This window comes from Dufourea novaeangliae, unplaced genomic scaffold (assembly GCF_001272555.1).
Source record: "Dufourea novaeangliae isolate 0120121106 unplaced genomic scaffold, ASM127255v1 scaffold6, whole genome shotgun sequence".
In the NCBI taxonomy this organism is placed as follows: Eukaryota; Metazoa; Arthropoda; class Insecta; order Hymenoptera; family Halictidae; genus Dufourea; species Dufourea novaeangliae.
Genome location: NW_015373900.1, coordinates 726,502 through 746,506, shown reverse-complemented (window position 1 = coordinate 746,506; position 20,005 = coordinate 726,502). Strand labels below are relative to the sequence as shown.

General features: G+C 40.9%; 2 protein-coding genes across 2 annotated transcripts; one reads left to right on the top strand and one right to left on the bottom strand.

Annotated features, from left to right (window-relative positions):
• Positions 1-6,012: 6,012 nt before the first annotated feature.
• On the bottom strand, positions 6,013-7,517 carry LOC107193555 (activator of basal transcription 1-like). The gene is made up of 4 exons (XM_015583024.1): positions 7,181-7,517; positions 6,775-6,964; positions 6,192-6,467; positions 6,013-6,077 (listed from the first exon to the last, which is right to left on the bottom strand). Exons 1-4 carry the CDS (start codon positions 7,377-7,379, stop codon positions 6,074-6,076), a joined length of 669 nt encoding a protein of 222 aa, XP_015438510.1. The 5' UTR covers positions 7,380-7,517; the 3' UTR covers positions 6,013-6,073.
• Positions 7,518-8,200: 683 nt separating this feature from the next.
• LOC107193614 lies at positions 8,201-19,888 on the top strand. The gene is made up of 16 exons (XM_015583095.1): positions 8,201-8,347; positions 8,969-9,105; positions 9,179-9,439; positions 9,541-9,794; positions 9,873-10,035; positions 10,154-10,450; positions 10,561-11,250; positions 11,318-11,578; positions 11,654-11,821; positions 11,914-12,038; positions 12,141-12,505; positions 12,586-12,977; positions 13,058-13,540; positions 13,678-13,823; positions 13,923-16,784; positions 17,613-19,888. The coding sequence occupies exons 2-16, from the start codon at positions 8,979-8,981 to the stop codon at positions 18,579-18,581; spliced, it is 7,563 nt and encodes a 2,520-aa protein (XP_015438581.1). The 5' UTR covers positions 8,201-8,347; positions 8,969-8,978; the 3' UTR covers positions 18,582-19,888.
• The last annotated feature ends 117 nt before the right edge of the window (positions 19,889-20,005 follow it).

The following is a 20,005-nucleotide window of genomic DNA, read 5'->3' as shown; positions in this document are numbered from 1 at the left end:
TTCTACATTGCACAAAACAAACACGTCGCGTCGGTACAAACACGCGCGCATGCACAGATTCCCCCTTGTTTCATAGCTCCTTTTAGCTTCTGCCTATGTTGACTGTTCTTGATTGCATTACCGTACACTTGTAGTTTATACCTCGTGCACCGCGACAATTGTACGACTCTTGTTTGTCGATCGTAAAAGGGAAGCCAAAGGAAACGGGACTGATTGCAATAAACAATTTTAATGCTTCTAACCTCGTTAGATCGGCGGTACCATGTTCGAATCAAAGTTTACAAGTTACGAAGGAAAGATACGAAATCGCGGTTTAGCAATGATAAACAAGAGAAAATACAAGGCAAGGAGAAATTAGCGGAACATACGGGAAACACGCGACACCAGTTCATCAGTTTCAACACAAATGGCAAGGCATCGATAACAGAGTAGACAATCATCTGCAAAGCACGCACACGTTTCGTCATCCTTTTCTGTTACGGTCGAGCCCCTCTGTGGGTGCGACTGCCACTTAACGCGAATGGACGGTTAAAAGACCCTCCTGTACGAGTCAAGCGGCCACTCGAAACGACTACGATCAGCCTAGGTTCCTCTTGCGCGCAACCGTTCATTGCTACACCCTCCCCCCTACTCGATACCTACTTCTCTCCCACCCTCCCTCGTCACCCTTTCCGACGTAGCTCCGCACGCGCGGTGTTCTCGTGCGTTAAATCGTATCCACGTTAAGTATGTGAACAACGAAAAGGATGCTGCATGTTTATATATTCGTGTATATTCAACCATTCGAGGATATCCATCCGAAATTTTCATCAACTCGCAAGAGCTTCCATAGGTAGATACTATGTACCCTCACGAGCAAACTCGGCTTCCACTAGGGTAAAAAGTGATGTAAAAGTAAGGGCCTCCTACCACTTGGTAAATGTTATTTCAAATACGGAAATAAATGTTAAATCGAATGTTAATTTGACATAAGTTTCAATAATTCCCAAGACCAAGTGATAGAAGGCCCTTCTCCTACACTGCTTTTTCCCCTAGCGGAAGCCGAGTTTGCTCGCGGGTGTACAACCTGTACAGGAATCGAGCAACCTTTGGTTAACTTTCACCTCCCCATTACGTTCGCTACTATACAGTTAATTATCGGTTCTAGCAACGGTTCTTTCGCGCACATCCATTTGACAGAGACCAGCCGGTACACCGTGTCTTCCAAACGATACCTGTCGGTCAAATAACACATCGAAGATCAAATTGTCATTTAACGACGAAGATTTTAAGATACATGAAGTGGAGGAGGGGGTCAGGTGTGGGTGTGGATGCGAGGTGGGGGTTTGAGGGGGGCTGGAGGGGGGAGAAAGTGGAAGCAAAGGATACGAGAAAGGAGATTTATTAAGAGAGAAGAGAAACGGAAGAAAGAGAAAATGTCCTTTTCTGACAAACGTATCGTGGTAGAATGCTATAAATAACTCGGCAACTTCTCTGAAAGCGGAAAGTAGCTCGCCTTCGAGTTCCGTAGTAAATTCCCAGAATAGCTCTCTGAATCGGGTGTTCGGTCAGTTGCTTGTTTCCTTCGCTCATGATTATCGCGGGCATGAATGCGTGAACATTGCCACTTTATGCATATCGAATTTTTTTCTGTTTTTGGTACCGGTCTTGATTATCGAACAAACTACGTGATTCTTAACAGACTGTGTCCACTAAAATTATTCGGCCATTTTATCGAGGACCGTGGAAGTAGTCTTCCCTCAAATTTTCGGTGACCTTAAATCGAACGTCATTTCACCGTCAACGATTACATATATGTATATGTATGAACATATAGAAACGTGGTTGATGAAAATTTAAAAAAAAACAAGCTTATTAGTACAAGACAGGTGCGCCTAGGGTAAACGCAGCAATTAGATTTTTTTAAATATCTATGTATATCTTTTTATAACGTATAGATTTGAATTTGAACAATTGGAAAAATGTAATTAAGTAAATAAAAAAGAAAAAATATAAATTTTACAAGGGACTGAATAATATCAAGTATATGAACATTTCTAACCAATGGCGCGAAACTTATTTGAATATGGAACAAGGTATTGAAAAAATTAATATATAATGATTTGCTTATTTTACTAACTTAATTTATTTGTATTTATAATGTTCATTCACTAATACGTGTTCATTTAGTATTGCATTCTGTTAATATTTTCAGGTGAATACAAAAATCTCTAATAGTTCCAGAGCTTGTGGTATAGTACATATACGGTTTTAGGATAAATAACAGTACCTACATATACATGTATGTATATACGTTCGTTCGTTTCTCTCAGACAACGTGGTCTCCTCTTCTATTAAATTTTAAGGCACATTTTCGCGAGGTCTTCGCCGTTAATTTATTTTGATAGATCATTAGATAAATCTCTTGTTACTTTTTCTTTATGTGTGTAAGTCTTTCGACCCCCTCTATCCGCTTAACTCTCGATAGAATTACGTGCAGCCCTCGTGATTGGCATTGTTAACGTTGACCTTCGTCACTGGGTCAAGATCGAGAGTATTCCGCATCCTCGTGCTTTGTGTAAACCCAATCGATAAAAATTGTCGATAAGAGTAAAAAACTGAATGAAACACAGTCGGTATAGTTTGACACCAGAAACATATTCGATCGAGCGATACAGAGAAACGCTTGAAACTACTTCGTTATCGTAACGAATAAAATCGTTGGATATGGAGTATAAATACTCGAACAGAATTAGTTCTAGCCGGGAAAGAATTTTCTAATTCAGAAAAATGAGATGCGGCTAATAAAACGTTGCAAGGATGTATTCATACGACAATTTCTGTTCAGAAACAACTCCATCTAAAACAACATATTTTTTATCCAACGAGAAAATTGTAGGTATGACTTTGTCTTCTTGAATCCTTCTAAGTATATAACGTTAACTCGAAATGATAATAAAAGGTTAAAGGTAAAGACCTTTCCAAAGGGAACGGGTGCATTATTACGGGATCATTCTCCATCGTATGACTAGAATTCCTATAAATACATATACATATGAGTATATATTTTTTGGCGGTCCTCGACCTTCACCATTTCTCTCTGGTGAACTAAAATCTGTCAGACCAGTTATCTACTGAGCCAAAAATTTAAGTCGACAAGTGGGATGAAAAAATTTGTTCACGGAAGTAAACGACATACGCGAAAGTAAAAAATTGACAAAAAAAAATCCACGCATGCTTCCCGCTTTGCTTCATTCGGTATCCTCGCACTATTCCCTAGTCACGGCACGCGACACTCGACACTCAGACACACGACACGCGACACTCGACACTCGACACTCGACACTGAACACCGAGGACGAATTCGGACCTCAACGACTACGACGGCGACTGTGACGACGACGATGATGACGATGATGACGACGGACAACGGTGATGAATCTACGGTGAAGAATCTTTTCCAAAATAAAAAGCATTCTGCTAATCGAAATTACGAAATGTACGAAGAATCTTCTAATTGCGTATCTTGGCAGGCGTACCTTGATAGTCTCTCCCTTCTATGGCAGCAACGGTACCACGAACAGAATCCTTCTGATCGGAGCGTCGGGGCGTTCGGCGTCTAATATACACCTCTCGGCGGGTGTTCCGTGCGCGCGTCATTTTCTTTCAGGAAGAACCCCTTTCTGCGCTACCCCTTCGTGTTCCTCAGAGAAATCGCCGTGTTATCCCCCCCCCCCTCTTGCCCACCGCCCCGTTTTCTCTGCCTCGAGCCGCCTTCCTCAGTTGGTGTGATCAACTTCCCACCTAATTGCAAACACACAGAAATAGAGCCTGCAATCTTCTTCTGTGCGGATAACGACTGGCTGACGTCTTGTCCGTCGTCACCGTCTTCTTGTCCTTTTTCTTATATCTTTCTCCGTCCCTCCCCCTTCTATCTTTATCTTCCCACCCCCCATTTCTTTCCTTCTATATACTAGTGCTTTTGAATTATTACTTTCCTTTTAATCTTTTCGTTTCCAACTTTACAATTTTGTATCGTCCCATTCGTTTCGTCGTGATAAACGTGAAGATTGTGCACGGACACACAGTGACGCGTGTCCCACGTTTCAAGATCCAAATGTGGGCGTCGAATAGAGAAGAAAGGTGGTTGATCAACGACAATTTTAAGGTACACGTGGAACACAACGGCGGATAAAATCTCGAGTACACGTGCCGTCGTATTTCGTTAAAATTGGCGGGAGTCAAGGGTGCGAGAAATATTGAGGCAATACAGCCATAGGATGGCAATTCGCAAGATACGCGGGTAGATATTGTACCGTCGAATGCATCCAATCGTTAGCAGTGTGCGTATTAAAACGCACGGTGATAGACACTTTATGGGAAGAAGGTCGTCTAGAAAAATGATTACTTCCATTAACCAATGAAGCATACCTTGTATAAAACTTTTGGAAACAAAATTCCAACGAAAATGAAAATTTTATTCAAATTCTTGCTTATACTATTCTGAATAAGAACAAATTTCGTTGTATGCACGTATGTATGTGAGATCTGTTTAAAGTTTGCGTGCAGAATTTGGTTACGAAGCAAGATATCGCGTCAGACATATCTGATAAATATGTATGTATGCATATTGAAATATAAATGCATCGAAAATCGAAAGTTTCTCTTTCATCGTAATACATATGCATCTCGATATTATATTGATATTGTAATATGAATATTATACGTATATTGTCTGTACTTTTGACATTACGTGAAATGCGAATATCGACTAAAGAGTTTGGTGATCCGAAACTGGAATTGAAATTGAAATTGTCTAGTGACAACAAGAAGAAAATTATTGGAAGCGATCAAATTGGCGGATGGTCCTACAGGGAAGGGTGAGACGCGACTATGATTTCATTCTCGTTGTTTTTCGTCCTGTGTTCATTTTCCTCAAATTCGATTGTATGTATAGCTAACATGATTCCATGACACGAAAAGAATCGTAGCACAGGCAAAAAAAGTTCGGGCGTCTGGCATGTTATTGAAATATTAGGAAAACACATTGGAAAAAAATGAATCGCCATTCCTATCGTCACGACCATTTTTTTTGTTATTAACCAATTAACAGTTAACCATTCGCATTGCGTAGAACCTTCTAGTCCTCTTTTGTAACGCATCTACACTGCTGGAGCTTATTCCGGTTGGTTAACGATAGTGACAATAAGAATTAAGAATATAGCAAGATCGACGCGTGCGAGGCGACTCCGAGACGCCATCCGTTGCAAGGGACAGCACTGACCTTCTTTCATCGACGGAAAAATAACTAGGTCTAAATTGGGCCAATTGATCGCCGAGGGTGGAATCGACGTTTCGTCAGCATTGAATGTCGTACGAATGACGCGACCAACCGTCTTTCTCGGTCGCTCTATCATCCCCTTGCTGCCCAGTCACTATTTCTTCGCTCGTCTTTTGGACTCGTTTCAATCGAGTCTAATGAGCCCCTATTGTCAACAACAACAAATTAGGAAGAAAAATACTAGCCGAGTCAACGGGATTCCACTCGACGCTTGACTCATGCAAACACATGTCTCTTTTGCGAATCGAATATCCAATACCGTGTATACTACGTGTAACGTACACGAACAAATTAATGTTTTCCACGATTCTTGGGTCTTCCTACGTTTATATTGTGCAGGTACAACAAAGATTATTTGTCTCTAATAGAAAATAAAGAAAATTTTTGTTTAACAAGGTAGCTGATACTTTCCATAGGATTTACATTTTAGTCGAAGAGCAGAGTCACCCTTGGGAACGCAGTTGTGCCTAAGTCATCGAATGCTTCTGGGAGTAATTGTTTGCAATACTGTTTCCTGCATGCTAATACCAATTAACGTTTTGAAGGAACCATTGACCGTACTTACGAATCGCCGCGCCGCCCGGTACAATTTAATCACTCCCTAGGATCGAACTTTAATTCTTTACTTGTAATGTAAATGTATAAAATAAACACTACCTCTTCACTTTTAGATCCTAAGATGTTAAGTAAAAATTTCATAAACTCATCTTTCGTTTTTTCCTTGAACCATGAAGGAATAGGTGTTAATAACAATCATCTAAAAATACAATATACTTTATTTTGTGCTATAGAAAAAGACAAAAAAAGGGAAAAAGAAACATGTTTGCCATTTATATAAAAGTATTCTGTTCATCTGTTTCATGATCATTACCCGAACAATGATTTCAGAAAACCTGTCCTATCCGTGGCAAGATCATTCTCTTTTCTACTTCTTATTTCAGCGTCTGTGTCTCTTTGTTTTATCACGGGTGGTACAAATATGCTAGTTTCATCCTGCTGCTGCATGCGACGTAGCTTCCTACTTCTATCAACATTATGAGAGAAGACATTGGCTTCGCGTTTAGCCTGTGCAATCTCTGTTCGTAGCCTTTGCTTCCGCACTGCTCGTTCATAAGCCAAACGTTCACTTAAATGAATCCATTTGAACCTAATAGGGAAGGTATACTCAAATGCTTTGCTCTGATAAATTGTATAGAAGATGTAAAACTCTGTTTAACCTAGACATCATTGAACTTATTGCCTTGTATATTTTTTTCATGAAATTAAGTTGATTTTATGGTGAAATACCCAGGAATCAAGTTTTAAATAAATTCTGAACGATAGTTCTTGGAATACATGGTGTTCTGTTAAGAGGATAGTAGTAAAATGCACTAAGCTATGCGAGTTATGAAAAAAATTGTTTAAAATCACTTTTAAAAGGACATTTATAGCAACAACTGGGTTAAATTCTTTACCTTGGCAGATACTTTATGTTCCAAATAATGTCATAGAATTTACTCTTTTTCCTAGTTGAAATTTGTTTATTATTCAATAGCAGTGCAACCTGCTTTGCTACCTTTTTACTTTCAAACTCAACCCAACCTTCGGTGAAGGTTTTTGCACACACTTTCCTATGTTTCTTTATCTTACCATCTTGTTCTGACACTAGAATTAGAAAGAAATACATATACGAATATCGACAAACGACTGTTATTATAAATAGAAGTAAACACAATAATATTTCTAATATTTTTTTACTCTATTACAACTGAAAGTACATACTAGAAGTTAAACATCTAATAAATACGTAAAATGAGGGTTATGTTTCCGGTAGTATCAAATTCCTCTTAACAAATTTTAGTCGTTACGAAAATTACTAACCGTTTTCTGCTAATTGTAAATATACTCTTCCAACTTTACCATAAACCGAAAACAATTCTCGAATTTTCGTAATATTCATATACTTCGGTATGCTAGATAAATACACAATTCCTTTTTTTCGAGCTTTTGTCTTGGCCGCATTGTCTGATTCTACAACTTCTGGATTTTCAACGCTTTCGACATTCTCGTTGTCTTCCATTTGCGTTAAACTTTTGTGAGACACGTTTATATTCCCTTTCAAAATATTATCGTTCGTTCTGCTAGTCTCATCCCCTCATTCTGCATCAAATACAGGAGTAGGACATGATGTATGTAACTAACACATGCATGCATCAGCAAGCAATGTCGCGCCAAACTACTGCATACATATAGCTATTTGCTGCAGAGTTTTTACTTATAGATTTTAAACGTAACGACAATATTAATGTTAATACCAAGATTCTACAAGTAATGTCACGATTATGAACTATACATGCTCAAACTAGGTCTTCTGAGCGTATGTACAAAAATGATGTCAACGAATATTTCGTTAAAATCGTTTGAAAAATATTTTGGGATACGGAGGCGAATTTCTTCGCAACAGCAACGTCGTTGCAGTTAAAAGTAATCTGTATTCACCTTTGTGACGATAATTTAATAATTTGTATGTACTTGTATATAACGTGTGATGCTTTAACAGTAAAAAATACTTGTTCTCGAGCAAAAAGTGGAAGAAATCAAGGAATCTAATAAAAAATAAAACAGAAGAATTTTTCAGATATCAAACATATCTAGTTCATTAACTATAAACATTAATGAGTATATCATTGAGATGTGTCATTTTGTCGATGCATTATTGATAAATACGACGAAGAATTGAAAATACGATTACACACAATTTTCAACGCCGACTGCCGGTTACATTACAACTGTCCGTGTTTCGTTCGTTAGTGTTTAGCGCTTCGCAGCGCTACCACCTACATAGCTCTTCTTGCTGTTGCGCAACGTAAAGCGCGCAGCGTCTTAGTGTGTGCAGGAAGGAGCAAGTGCATTCGTTGCACGATGTATCGTTAAAGAGAATTTACCTTTTCCCGCGATATACGTTGTTTTCATGAAGATTCCGCGGAAGAAGTTTTATACGAATTCAGTTCCGTACGAGTAGCTCTGTAACAACGGAAACAACGACGGGTGAGCGTAAACTCTCGGGAAACATTACTTGGCTGGCTGAAACAAAATGGCGGTTTTTCTCTTCTTGGCGGTACTGTTTACTTGACCGTGAACGTTATGTTTCTGAGGAAGTGTGGTCCGAAAAGTGTTTTATATTTAACTTTCTTACAATCGACCGACATCGATGGAATTCTGTGTCTGTAACAGTTCGCGTAACGTTCGCGGTCTTTAAAGTCTCCTGTGTTCTGCACACGTACATATAATAGGTAATAGCGCGATAAACGTGAACGATAACTGCTGAATATGACACGTTGTTGCGTTTCGTCGTTCCACCGACTAATAATTTTTCGTGTGATTTCCTGAAGGGAAATCAATTTGTATAATCTAACTCGTGTCCAAGCCTTACCCGGCTTGTGTCATGTAGTAGCAGTTTTTACTTTATACATACCTAAAGCCTGTCTAATCGGATACTTACCATACTTTTCAATACACTCAACGATCTTACGGAAAGCAATACAACTCTGACAGAGGCATTTGTAGATCTTTCTTTTTCTGGATATAATCTATTTAGGATCTATGTATGGATTTTTACCTAAACTGTAACAGTCCAATTAAAAATGTTCACAGTCATCTTTGGTTTAGATTAAAAAAGATGTCCAGTTCGTATGTCATTGAGCCACAAGAGAGTGGATCAGAGAAGAAGGATGACACTTTGATCATTGTTGTCAATGATGATGGTACAATATCTGTCGATCAAGAGACTTTACAGAGTTTGATCAGTAAGTTTGATTGGTTGTTCAGTTGTGTTTCTTATGATATCCAATGCATTATTCAGTGGCATTTTGTTTGCAGTGAATCAGTCCAATGCTAATGTTAGCGTTGTAAGAGTTGGACCAGCTGAAACAGACACAGGGAATGGAGATATAACTTTGACCGTGGACCCTCCACCTTTTACATCCACTACTGTAACTTCAGGTGGCTCAGCCACAGACACTAATAGTTTGGTTGATCCTTTTATGGAGATGGACCCGGAACAACTGGAAAGATTAGAGACAGCTTTACAAAGCGAAGAAGCAAAACAAATTCTTGGAGAAAATGTTACTGCGATGCTCGGTAATGCCATCCTTCAGTTTTTATCTCTAACTAATTATAAACGTTGTAAATTGCAATGTTATGTTTGCTTTTATTATTTGGCAAATAATTTAATTTTACAGATATGTTAACAGTGGAAGAACAGCAGAACTCTATACGGTATAGCGTAGAACTGGATCATTGCTACACTAGCCGATTATCACCATCTGATCCAAAACCGAGAGATCCTTTGCCTACCACTGATTCTCCAACATCCAGTGATAACGTGCAGTATGGTCATCAACCTTCTCCTGGTCATGGTACACCCAATACAGTGTCACCTGTTGGAGACACGGATAGCACAGTCACAACCAAGCCAAAGAGCATCATAAAAACTGTGTGTACACATTCTGAATTACGCATATCCGATGTTACACTTAAATATGACATCCAATCGTTGTGGTATTTCTTGCAGGGTAAACCCGTAGGTCGTCCACGGAAGAATGTCTCACCGGCTTCTTCTATAACGGCGTGCAACAACTCAAGACCATCTGCCAATATAACAACTACACCAAAGTCTACGGGACAATCGGCCTCTAGAAATTTAACAGGGACGATACACCAGGGACTCGGACGACGTAATTACGAAAATTATATAAATCGATCAGTTGCATTAGATATACTTTTTATTTTCGTGTTATAGTTTACACAAAATTCCATATTGATAACGAGTCTCAAATTTTTGTGTTCTATCAGATCAAGGAAGGTCCAACGATGAGGATGAAGACGAACCAACATCGTCGTCTACCGAATCGTCCGAGTCGGAACCACCGTCAGACAACGATTCTGATTTTGGACCTCGGGGACCTAGAAGAGGCGGTATAAGAGCCAGAGGTGGTAGAAAAGGTCTTACTACTAGAGGAGGAAGTATGGCGGCCACTCGTAAACGAGGTTCGAATAAACAAATGGATATAGAACAAGTTCGTAGATTAGACATGGAAATGGCTGCAGCAGTAAATGCTATGAAGAGCCCGGAGAAAGATGAAAAATCTGGTAAGACGTTAGCGCATTTAATAGGTATTGTTCAATTGTAGTCAATATTCCACAAAACAAGATCTGCTTCGTTATGATACATCTGGAGCTTATTTTGCTTTCATTATTAGGAGGATTTACTGTCGTCAGAGGTAAAAGACAGTATAAATCCATTGTTGGGAGAAAAAAGGAAGAATCGCAACGCGTTGAATCATCCGCAACAGTCACGAACGAGGATACACCGCTTGCGTTCGAAAAACCGTTGCAAACGACAAATCAAGTGAAAGCCAATTTGATTAATGCCAATATGATTAAAGGTGATATGATTCTTACAAAGCCGGGGCAAGGAAAGAACAGTCCGAAAGTTACTTTTGTTCAAAAACAAGTACTTATGAAATCGAACGATCTCAGAAGCGTAGACTCGAAAAAACAGGTGATGTTTCCCAAAGGAAAATTTATCAGTCAAACTGGGACGAAAATTTTTGCCACCAAAGACGGCAAATTGCTTCAAGTACCGATCACAACTAAAGCTATAACTTCGAACGTACCGATCACTCAGATGAAAAGTACGCTACCCCAAGTTCTATCTACACAACAGTCGACCGTGAGTCAAAACCAAACACCGTACGTACAACAACAGCCGCAACAACAACAACAACCACAACAACAGCAGCAGTCAATAAAAATAACTTCACCTGGTAGCATATCAAAAATAAAGCCTTGCGACGTGAAAAAAGAGAAAAAGAAATCTGAGAGTTTCGAAGTGATTACCAAATCCGAAATCGAGTCTGGCAAAGCTGCTGAGTGCAAAGTTTTGGACGGTTAGTTGACAGGATCGTGTCGACTACTTACGTAGTTCGATAATTTTGATCGATAATTTCGTTTCAGGTACAAAAAAACACCCAAAAAAAGAAACCCGTAAATCACCGGCGTATATGGTGGACAGTCTAGGGCCTGCGCTTTTCTCGACTCCCGACATTATTCGTAGAGTCGGTTCAAACGGAGATACGACAAAAATTCAAGAAAATATAGTGACATCCTTAATTTCCACGACTCCAACTATAAACACTACCACCACAGGCGCTACGAGTTCTTTTGCGACAACGAGCCAAGTTTCTACATCATCGTCTTCGTCATCTAGCCGCTCAAGTACGTTTCCATACTCAAACATTCATTTCTCGATCGTTGCAATGCCTAATTGACCTTTTAATATTCTGATAAAAGGCATCAGTGGCTCTTCGCAATCTGAACGAATTATTCATTCAGAGTCTCACGTACACGTGGAGAAAGGAGAAAATGATGATGCATTGGCACATCATAGTAACGAGGAGGAACCTAAACCGGATATAAAAACTAATGCGCCAGAGGAGTTACAGTCTACTTTAGATTCAGGTGAATTCCGAAGTGAAACCTTTGTCCTTTGTTTCCCGTATAATTCAGTGCAAACCATAATCTAATACACATTAATGCAACGAATTTTGTAGGCGGCATAGAAGGCGAGGAACATTTGCTGGCTACGTTGGAAATGGAGGCCAGTAAAAACGAGGAGGAACTACTTGCAGAAGCGCTTATGTTACAAGACGAACTTGGAGTCGTCTTGGCTGATCATGTATAAGAATTTTTTTGGTTCACACAAAATTGCACGCTAATTATTCCTACACGCTTTTTTAATTTCGTCTTTCCCTTTCTTTATTTTTATACAATACCGCAGGGCGCACTTGTCGAACAAGAGAGAGGTGCAACGTCCGAGTCATTGCCCGCGAACAATGTGCTTGTTCCGTCCTTGCTCACATCTGATCAAGAAACGGTAAAACCATTGGATACTTCGACGACAGTAATGGCGGCAGCTGTAGCGAGTGCTTCGCCCATTGTAACAACACCCACGGCAAGCGTAGCACGGGAGTCTGTAAAAAAATCCACGAAAGATGAGAAGGAACCTATTCAAATTATTCGTGGTGGTAGAATAATCACGTTGCCTCCTATCGAGGCACCAGCTACTAGAAGTAAACGGTTGCAAGAAAAGGTCGAACCTGCTCAGAGAAGCGCGGAGCCCGTGAAACAAACGGAAAAGTTCAGGTGAGTAAACGAAGTTGACCAATAAAATTGAAATCTGAGTCTATCAGAAAGTTACATTGTACACGTGCTGATGTTTACAGTGTGCAAACAGTACAGCAAAGATCAGCGCAAACGCTCAAAAACGAAACACACTCGAACGTTATAGAACAAGATGAAGAAAATGAAACTGAGGATATAATTGAAGACGAGGAAGATGTGGATGAGGAGGAAGAGGAAGGTGGTCAGATGGGCGAGGAGGAGGAGGAAGAGGAGGATGACGAACAACAGAAGCCGGATGGAGTGATAGAGGAGGAAGACGAGGACGGAGACGAGGATGTGGAGGAAGAGGAGGAGGATAATTCAGACTCAGAAGATGATCCTGACAGGCTATGGTGTATATGCAAACGACCGCATAACAATCGTTTTATGATTTGTTGCGACGTGTGCGAGGATTGGTTTCACGGGAAATGCGTACATGTTAGCAAAGCTATGGGTAAGACTGAAACACAGTTTGCACGACTGTCAAAAAGAAAATATTTTTACAAATCATATTTTCTTGCATATTTCGTTTAGGTCAACAAATGGAAGAGAAAGGAATTGAATGGGTTTGTCCAAATTGCTTAAAGAAGAAGGACGAAGAAATTAAAACTAAGACGAACGCGCCCAGTGCACCTGCAAAGCAACGAATTCAATCCAGTGTTGTAGCCGACAATACTATCGCTGTAAAGAGTCTTGCATCTTCCAATCAGGCGTCGGTTGTCGGTGAAACTTTGTCTTTGATTCCGTCTGATTCCGATTACGGCAGTGTTCAATATTCCAGCAGTATGCAATGCGTTGTTTGTAAGAAAGAAGCACGAAATTCTAGCATTTATTGTTCCGACGCTTGTATACTCGCGCACGCCCAAGAAACACTCACCAAAGATAAACCACCAGCGGCGGGATCAACGGCAAGCCCAAAAGGAACAACGAGGATGTTGCCGTTCGATACATCCACGAAGACTAAACCTGAAGCTAGAGTTATAGTTTTCGAAAGGAAAACCGGAAAGGTGTTGAGTGGTGAGTCAACACTGTTCACAAAACACAATTATACTTTTCGTTCGCGATATAGATGGATAGGAAAATATTTCGAGTTCGTTTTACTTGACTGTTTGTAGTATACAGCGACAATCGTTGTAGAAATACGGCTGTTTCAGGTGTCGATGCACCGACGAGATCAAATTTGCGTACGTGGTTAAAAGAAAACCCAACGTTCGAGGTGGTTGGGGCGAATAATCTCAGTACGTTGCAGATAGGGAAAACAATTACTACAACGATTCATACACAATTGCCTAGCAAGACCGTACGTATATTTGACTGTTTAATTATTTCTGATCGTTTCGTGTATTTTCACGGTTTTGTCATTCATGATAAACATTATTAAATAAAACCCTAATTTAAGGTGAAATCCACGCTGTTACCACCTGGAAAAACACAAAATATTCCTCCGAAGATGACGTACGCGAAGGTACCAGGTTCGAAGCAAATGATTTTAACGGCGGGAAATAAAAAATATACAGTAATTTCTACCGGACATCATCAGCAACAGCAGCAGCATCAACAGCAACAAATACAAGTGACGAATACAAAACCAGTACAAATGAAGCAAACGTTACTCGCTCAAACAAGTAGAGGCCCTTTGATACTGAAAACAACGGTACCAAAACCAACAACTCCGGCACAATTAAAGCAACAGGGTGCGCCATCGCCAAAACAGTTGCAAACTGTAAAGAAACAAGAAGCGAAACAACCAGCTGTACAGTCGAAACAGCCAGTAAAGCCAATGCCAGTGAAGAAACCCGAAACCGAACCTATACGATTAAATATAAGAAAAACATTAACGGAATTATTATCAAGTCGTATAAAAGAAACCGAAGATTTGAAGCTAAGCGACGAAGAAATCGCAGAACTGGCCTTCAACATCGAATTAGAGATGTATAAATACTTCAAAGATACCGGAGCAAAGTACAAAGCTAAATACAGAAGTCTGGTGTTCAACATAAAAGATACGAAAAACTTGACGTTATTTAGAAAAATAGCCGACAGATCGTTAACTCCCGACGCGGTGGTAAAACTAAGTCCCGATGAAATGGCCAGCCAGGAATTGGCCGAGTGGCGAGAAAAGGAAACGAAGCATCAGCTGGAAATGATCAAGAAAAACGAGTTAGATTTAATGGCGCAGGCGAAGTCTATCGTTGTGAAAACACACAAGGGTGAACAAATTATTGAGAACGACGGGGGCATCGATCACGTCGATCCTAAAACTCCCGTGCAAGACATTGTAACTGCATTGAATAGCGCGGACAGTATAACATCAACGGTGGATGACGCGGAGAAGGAGAGTGAAAAAACGAATGAGGAGGAACGATCGAGAATGAAGGACGATACGAAGAAATTGAAAGGTTTCGATGAGAAGAGAAGGAAAGAGAAAGAAAAGGAGAAAGAGAGGGGCCGCGAGAAGGTGAAAGAGAAGGAGAGGGGAAGGGAGAAAGAGAATAGTCGTTCGAAAGGGGTTGGCAGACGTGACAGAAGTACCAGCAGAAACAGACATAAGCATGGTAGGGATGACAGAGAGCGCAGCAAAACCAGAGAGAAAAGCAGGGAAAGAAAATCTCGGGAAAAGGATAGCAAACGTGAAAAAGAGAAGGAGCGTGATCGTTCGAGAACCAGGGATCGTGACAGATCGAAGGTTCGTGAAAGAGGCGGCAAAGATAGGAGTAAGCAGAAAGAGAAAGAGAAAGATAGGGAAAAGGAACGCGAACGACACAAAGGTAGCGAGAACAACTTCAGGAATCGTAGCGTTGGTGGGTTCATGTATTTCGCCGAATCGAAGGAAGCTGATAAAAAGGAGGAGGACAAGAAGAGGGACACAGAGAAGAAAGATGACCTCGCTGGTTTAGCCGGAGCATCGACAGAGAAGTCGATCGAAGATCGTCTTTGGCGACACATCGAGGATGAGGCCACCACTAATACAATTGACGGGAATGATTCCGACGTATCCGATAGGGAGCCAACTTCGACCGTCACGATAAAAACGCCAGACATTAACGACGAAATCGACAGGGATAGGGAACAGGAGCCGAGTACCGTCGAAAGGGACGCATCGAAAGGGGGCGGATGGCAGACAGTCTGGAGAGGCTTCGTTAACATGGTGGACGTTGCAAAATTTTTCATCACCGCGCAGGAAGTCAGCGGTCATGCGAAAGATTTGATGGACGATTTGCCGGATACGGTGGACGTTGTTGGTAGGATAAGCCACGAAACTGTTTGGGATTACATCTCGAAGATGAAGAAAACCGGCTCGAAAGAAATTTTAGTGATTCGTCTTACCGCGGCCAACGACGAGGAAAAAATTCCGTATATAACTCTCTATAGTTATTTGAACAGCAGAAGTCGACTCGGAGTTGTTGGAAATGTATCGAAGAACATCAAGGACTTTTATATAATGCCTTTTTCGAGCCAGAGCACAATACCACCGGTTCTGTTACCTTTAAACGGTCCCGGTTTCGAAGAGCACAGGCCGCATCTTCTGCTAGGAATAATCGTTCGTAACAAGAGGAAACGATTTGCCGGCATCTCCTCGAACACTATACCGATGAAACTGGCGAAAAAGGACACTGATCGAAGTTACACTCCGCCGTTGGTTGGCGGTTCGAAAGACAAGGCAAGTAGTTCTAATGCGACGACAATGGTCGGAGGTACGATTACGGCTACAACAACTCCAATTGTTGCTGCTTCATCTGCCTCGCCCACCATCGCAACGGTCACCAGTATCTATCACAAAGCTGCAATGGACTCTGCGAAGGAGAAGCAACATCCTGTCACGCAGACCACTCTCGATACGTTGAACAAAGCGCACATTGGGATGTCGAGAAGCTCAATACTCGACACCGCGGCTATATGCAAAATCGTTCCGGAATTGTCGTCGAAGATCGACCTGACTTCCTCGCCTGGTAAAGTACCGATCGACGACGACGGCGACGAGCCCTACAGCCCCGGTCAAATGGACGAGGAACAGATTGATCTTGACTTACGAACCGCTTCCACAACTTCCTCTGCTACCACGACCAACATATCGTCAATATCAATGGCAATTGGCGGAGTCGACGGGCCGACAGTTGATAACGGTATTATTTCTTCCAGTAAAAATTCTAACGAGCTTCAACGGAAAATGGAGGAATTAAATCGGCAAATCGAAGAACAGAAGCAACAAATACAAAGCATTAGTTCTTCGTTTCTCGGCGAATCAACGTCTACTTTGCCGGTGAGAATTTTAACAAGATTTATCTCTTACGACATCGATTGTTATTGTTTCTCCTATTGCCCCATTGTAAATAAAATTGATTTCAATTCACCTACGATATCCTATCCCCTATCCTCGAGCTGTTCAGATTCTTGCTTCATACGAATACTGGTTCTCCTTCGATTCTTCTCCCGTATTTCAACTATGTCTCCGTTGCAACATATTGCAACATTATTATAGCACAGATACCTACGTTTAAAAATATTCATCAGGTAAATTGATTAAATTCCATTTGTGTTCGACGATTTGTGCTCATTGCGAAACGCGTAGCCAGACAAGAACGCAAAGTACAGATTTGTGAATATCAGCTTCATTCCCACTCATACTCAAGGATACCCTTTCTCATTCAGTGGGCTCAGCATTCTGGGTTCAATGGCAAACTTATGTATCGAAAGAAGGTGAAATAATTCAGTTTGGAGAGAACCAAGTATGTCATTAGTGACGAAAATTGAAGATTCTAACGTTCTGCATTCAAAGTGGTTTGCGATGCATGCATATATTTCTGTCCATGCAACCAACTGGGGCACTACATGCACGTGAACGCTATTTTTCTTGCGCTCTGTAAAAGCGTGTATACGTTATATTCTATATACATACATCTATATATATATATACACATATATATTCTATATATATGTCCATAATATATGTATATAGTATATTGTATCACGAAGTGAAAAAAGCAAAATTAACGAGAAGAAAAGAACGTCAGTGCAAAACACTATTTATGAACCTTATTGCTCCTGTTGTACTTATAAATGTTTGAATGTTTGTTTTCGTTTATTTCAGGGCCTAGGGCTGGACCCACCGGTCAGCGACGAGTGCGAGGAAGCTTACAGCCCCCCAGACACAAGATCATTCACACCACCACCGCCGTCTGGTATTTCGAAATTCACACAACCGATTCTGGACAAAGTATCGAATATAACGATACCACCGAATCTACAAGAGATTCTGGCGAACGTGAAGCGACAAGAGAGCTCCAAAGTAGATCCGTATTTACCGTCGAAGCCTAGTGCTACTTTCTTAACCACTGTCAACTCGTCGGGCTACCAGAATTCAGAAAAGTATTCCTCAGCATCCCCTGCGAAGCTTTCGATCAGCGGATCGAATAACTTCGATTCCGAAAGTTCTTCATTCGAGTCGACTGGTCAACGAGAGTCTATCTCGAAGGAGAAAGAAAATAAGAGTACATTGAGTTCTTTAAGCGATTTGGATTTAATTAAAAAAGCGGAAGAAGAACTGGCCGCTGTTGCAGCCGTAGCGGCTGCCACGAGCGCAACAGCGTCACAAGGAGGCATAACGACCGACCATCCCATTCAGCCGATTATATCCACAACTCCAAAACTTCCAACGATCGCGGCGAGTCCCTCCCCAGCGATAATTTCAATGTCTACGAATCTCACGGGTTTAGTTTCGGTAACAGATCCTCCTCACGAGGGAACTACATATAAAAGCCCTTACCCAGAACCGTTCAAACGTAACTTGGCCCCCGAGCAGCCAAAACCCCCTGGCCTCGAAGACGAGGATTTCCCCCCATTCCCATCCACACCCCCAAATGTAGAAGGTAATATGGCTAGGACGACATCGTTTCGTTCAAAGTTCGTTCCGAAAAGTGGTATAATATTGAGCGTCAAAAGGAAGATGAACGATGACAGTGCCACCGCTGCCGCCACCGCCGCTTCTTCGTGTCCTTCCAATAAAATGCAAAGAGTAAAGTCACGTTGGGGTCAGGGCCCCTCGGATTCGATTGATTAAGAACTGCCCATGGGCGTGAAAGAAGAGCCTTCTTTCACGACGAAGTGAAACTGAAGCTTTTTAATACACACGATAAGACGCAATCGACTTACAAAGTCAACCATCAATTTGATAGGCCAAAGCTCTTATCGCCCAGGCTTCTCACCGGTCTGATGAAAGCTGCGACCGAATTTCGAGAAATTCCGGTGGGAAACTCTTAAATCGAGACTCGATGAATGATCAGAGATTCATATTGGTCGGATTCTCGTACCAAACGAAGACATTTGGTATTTTCCGTGTATTATTAATATGATAATACGCAGAGATTAGCCCGTTTCACAGGTTGGTGTATCAAAACAATTCCGACGCATAGGCATTACTTGTAAATACCAAAGCGGCGGTGTAACAAACGCCTTAAATCACACGTCGAACCTACCGTTAACGTGTACATAGCCGTATCGTAAATTCTGTAATATATTGTTTAAATTCAATCGAAGGTTAAAAACATTATGTAATACGGTGCATGCGCCTTAAGCGTACACGCGACCGATGTATATAAATTAGGATGTAAGGATCTACGAACGACCAGTCTCGATCAGACGATAGTTTTTTTTTTTTTGTTTTGTTCAATAACAGTTTTCAGGAATGATGATTCATCATAATACAGCGTGCTGCCCCCCCCCCCCTTTAAACGTAAGGCGAACCACATTTCTCCCAGATTTGCAATTATTCTTTCGGAAAATTTCACGTTTGTACAACAGGTGTGTATAATCGTAGGTTCTTCCGACACGCAAGCTGTTGAATCGCATTAATTATTAAGACGATACGAACAATGTTTATTTTACTATTTTAATCAGAATTTCAAATCTATGAAAAATTAACTAAAAAATAAATCTCAATTTTTGTTTTTTATTCGCTTCGAATTTTTGACGTACGTCCTGATCATTTCTCAGCGACTTGTGCGTAGTTAATTAAGTTAACGTACGGAACTGGACGTAATTGTTGCCATTGTCGATGCAATCTTTACGGTTTACACTATCGGTTTTTCCAGCGAACTTCGATGAGTTTCTGCCCCCAATTTTCCTGCTACTCAAATTTCGCGATCTATCGGTAAAGGACCCAATTGTCTGCCTGTTTTTTACTCGTATACCGGAGAACGTCTCGACACATGATCAGAACTCGCTACGGATTATAATTTTAAGTTGTACCTACATACAATAATTAGCCCCAGCTATATACTGTACGTTTTACATACAACATGCTACCGAGGAAAAAAAAAAACATCGTGACTCGAGTGAAATCGATCAATACGCACGACGATTGTTACAAGTAGCAACACTTACACCGAGGAGGCGTTCGAAGGATAGCCTTCTAGGACTTCCCATTATTCACAACTGAACCGTTACTGTATCATCGACGAAGTGCTCTACTTACATATAAACATA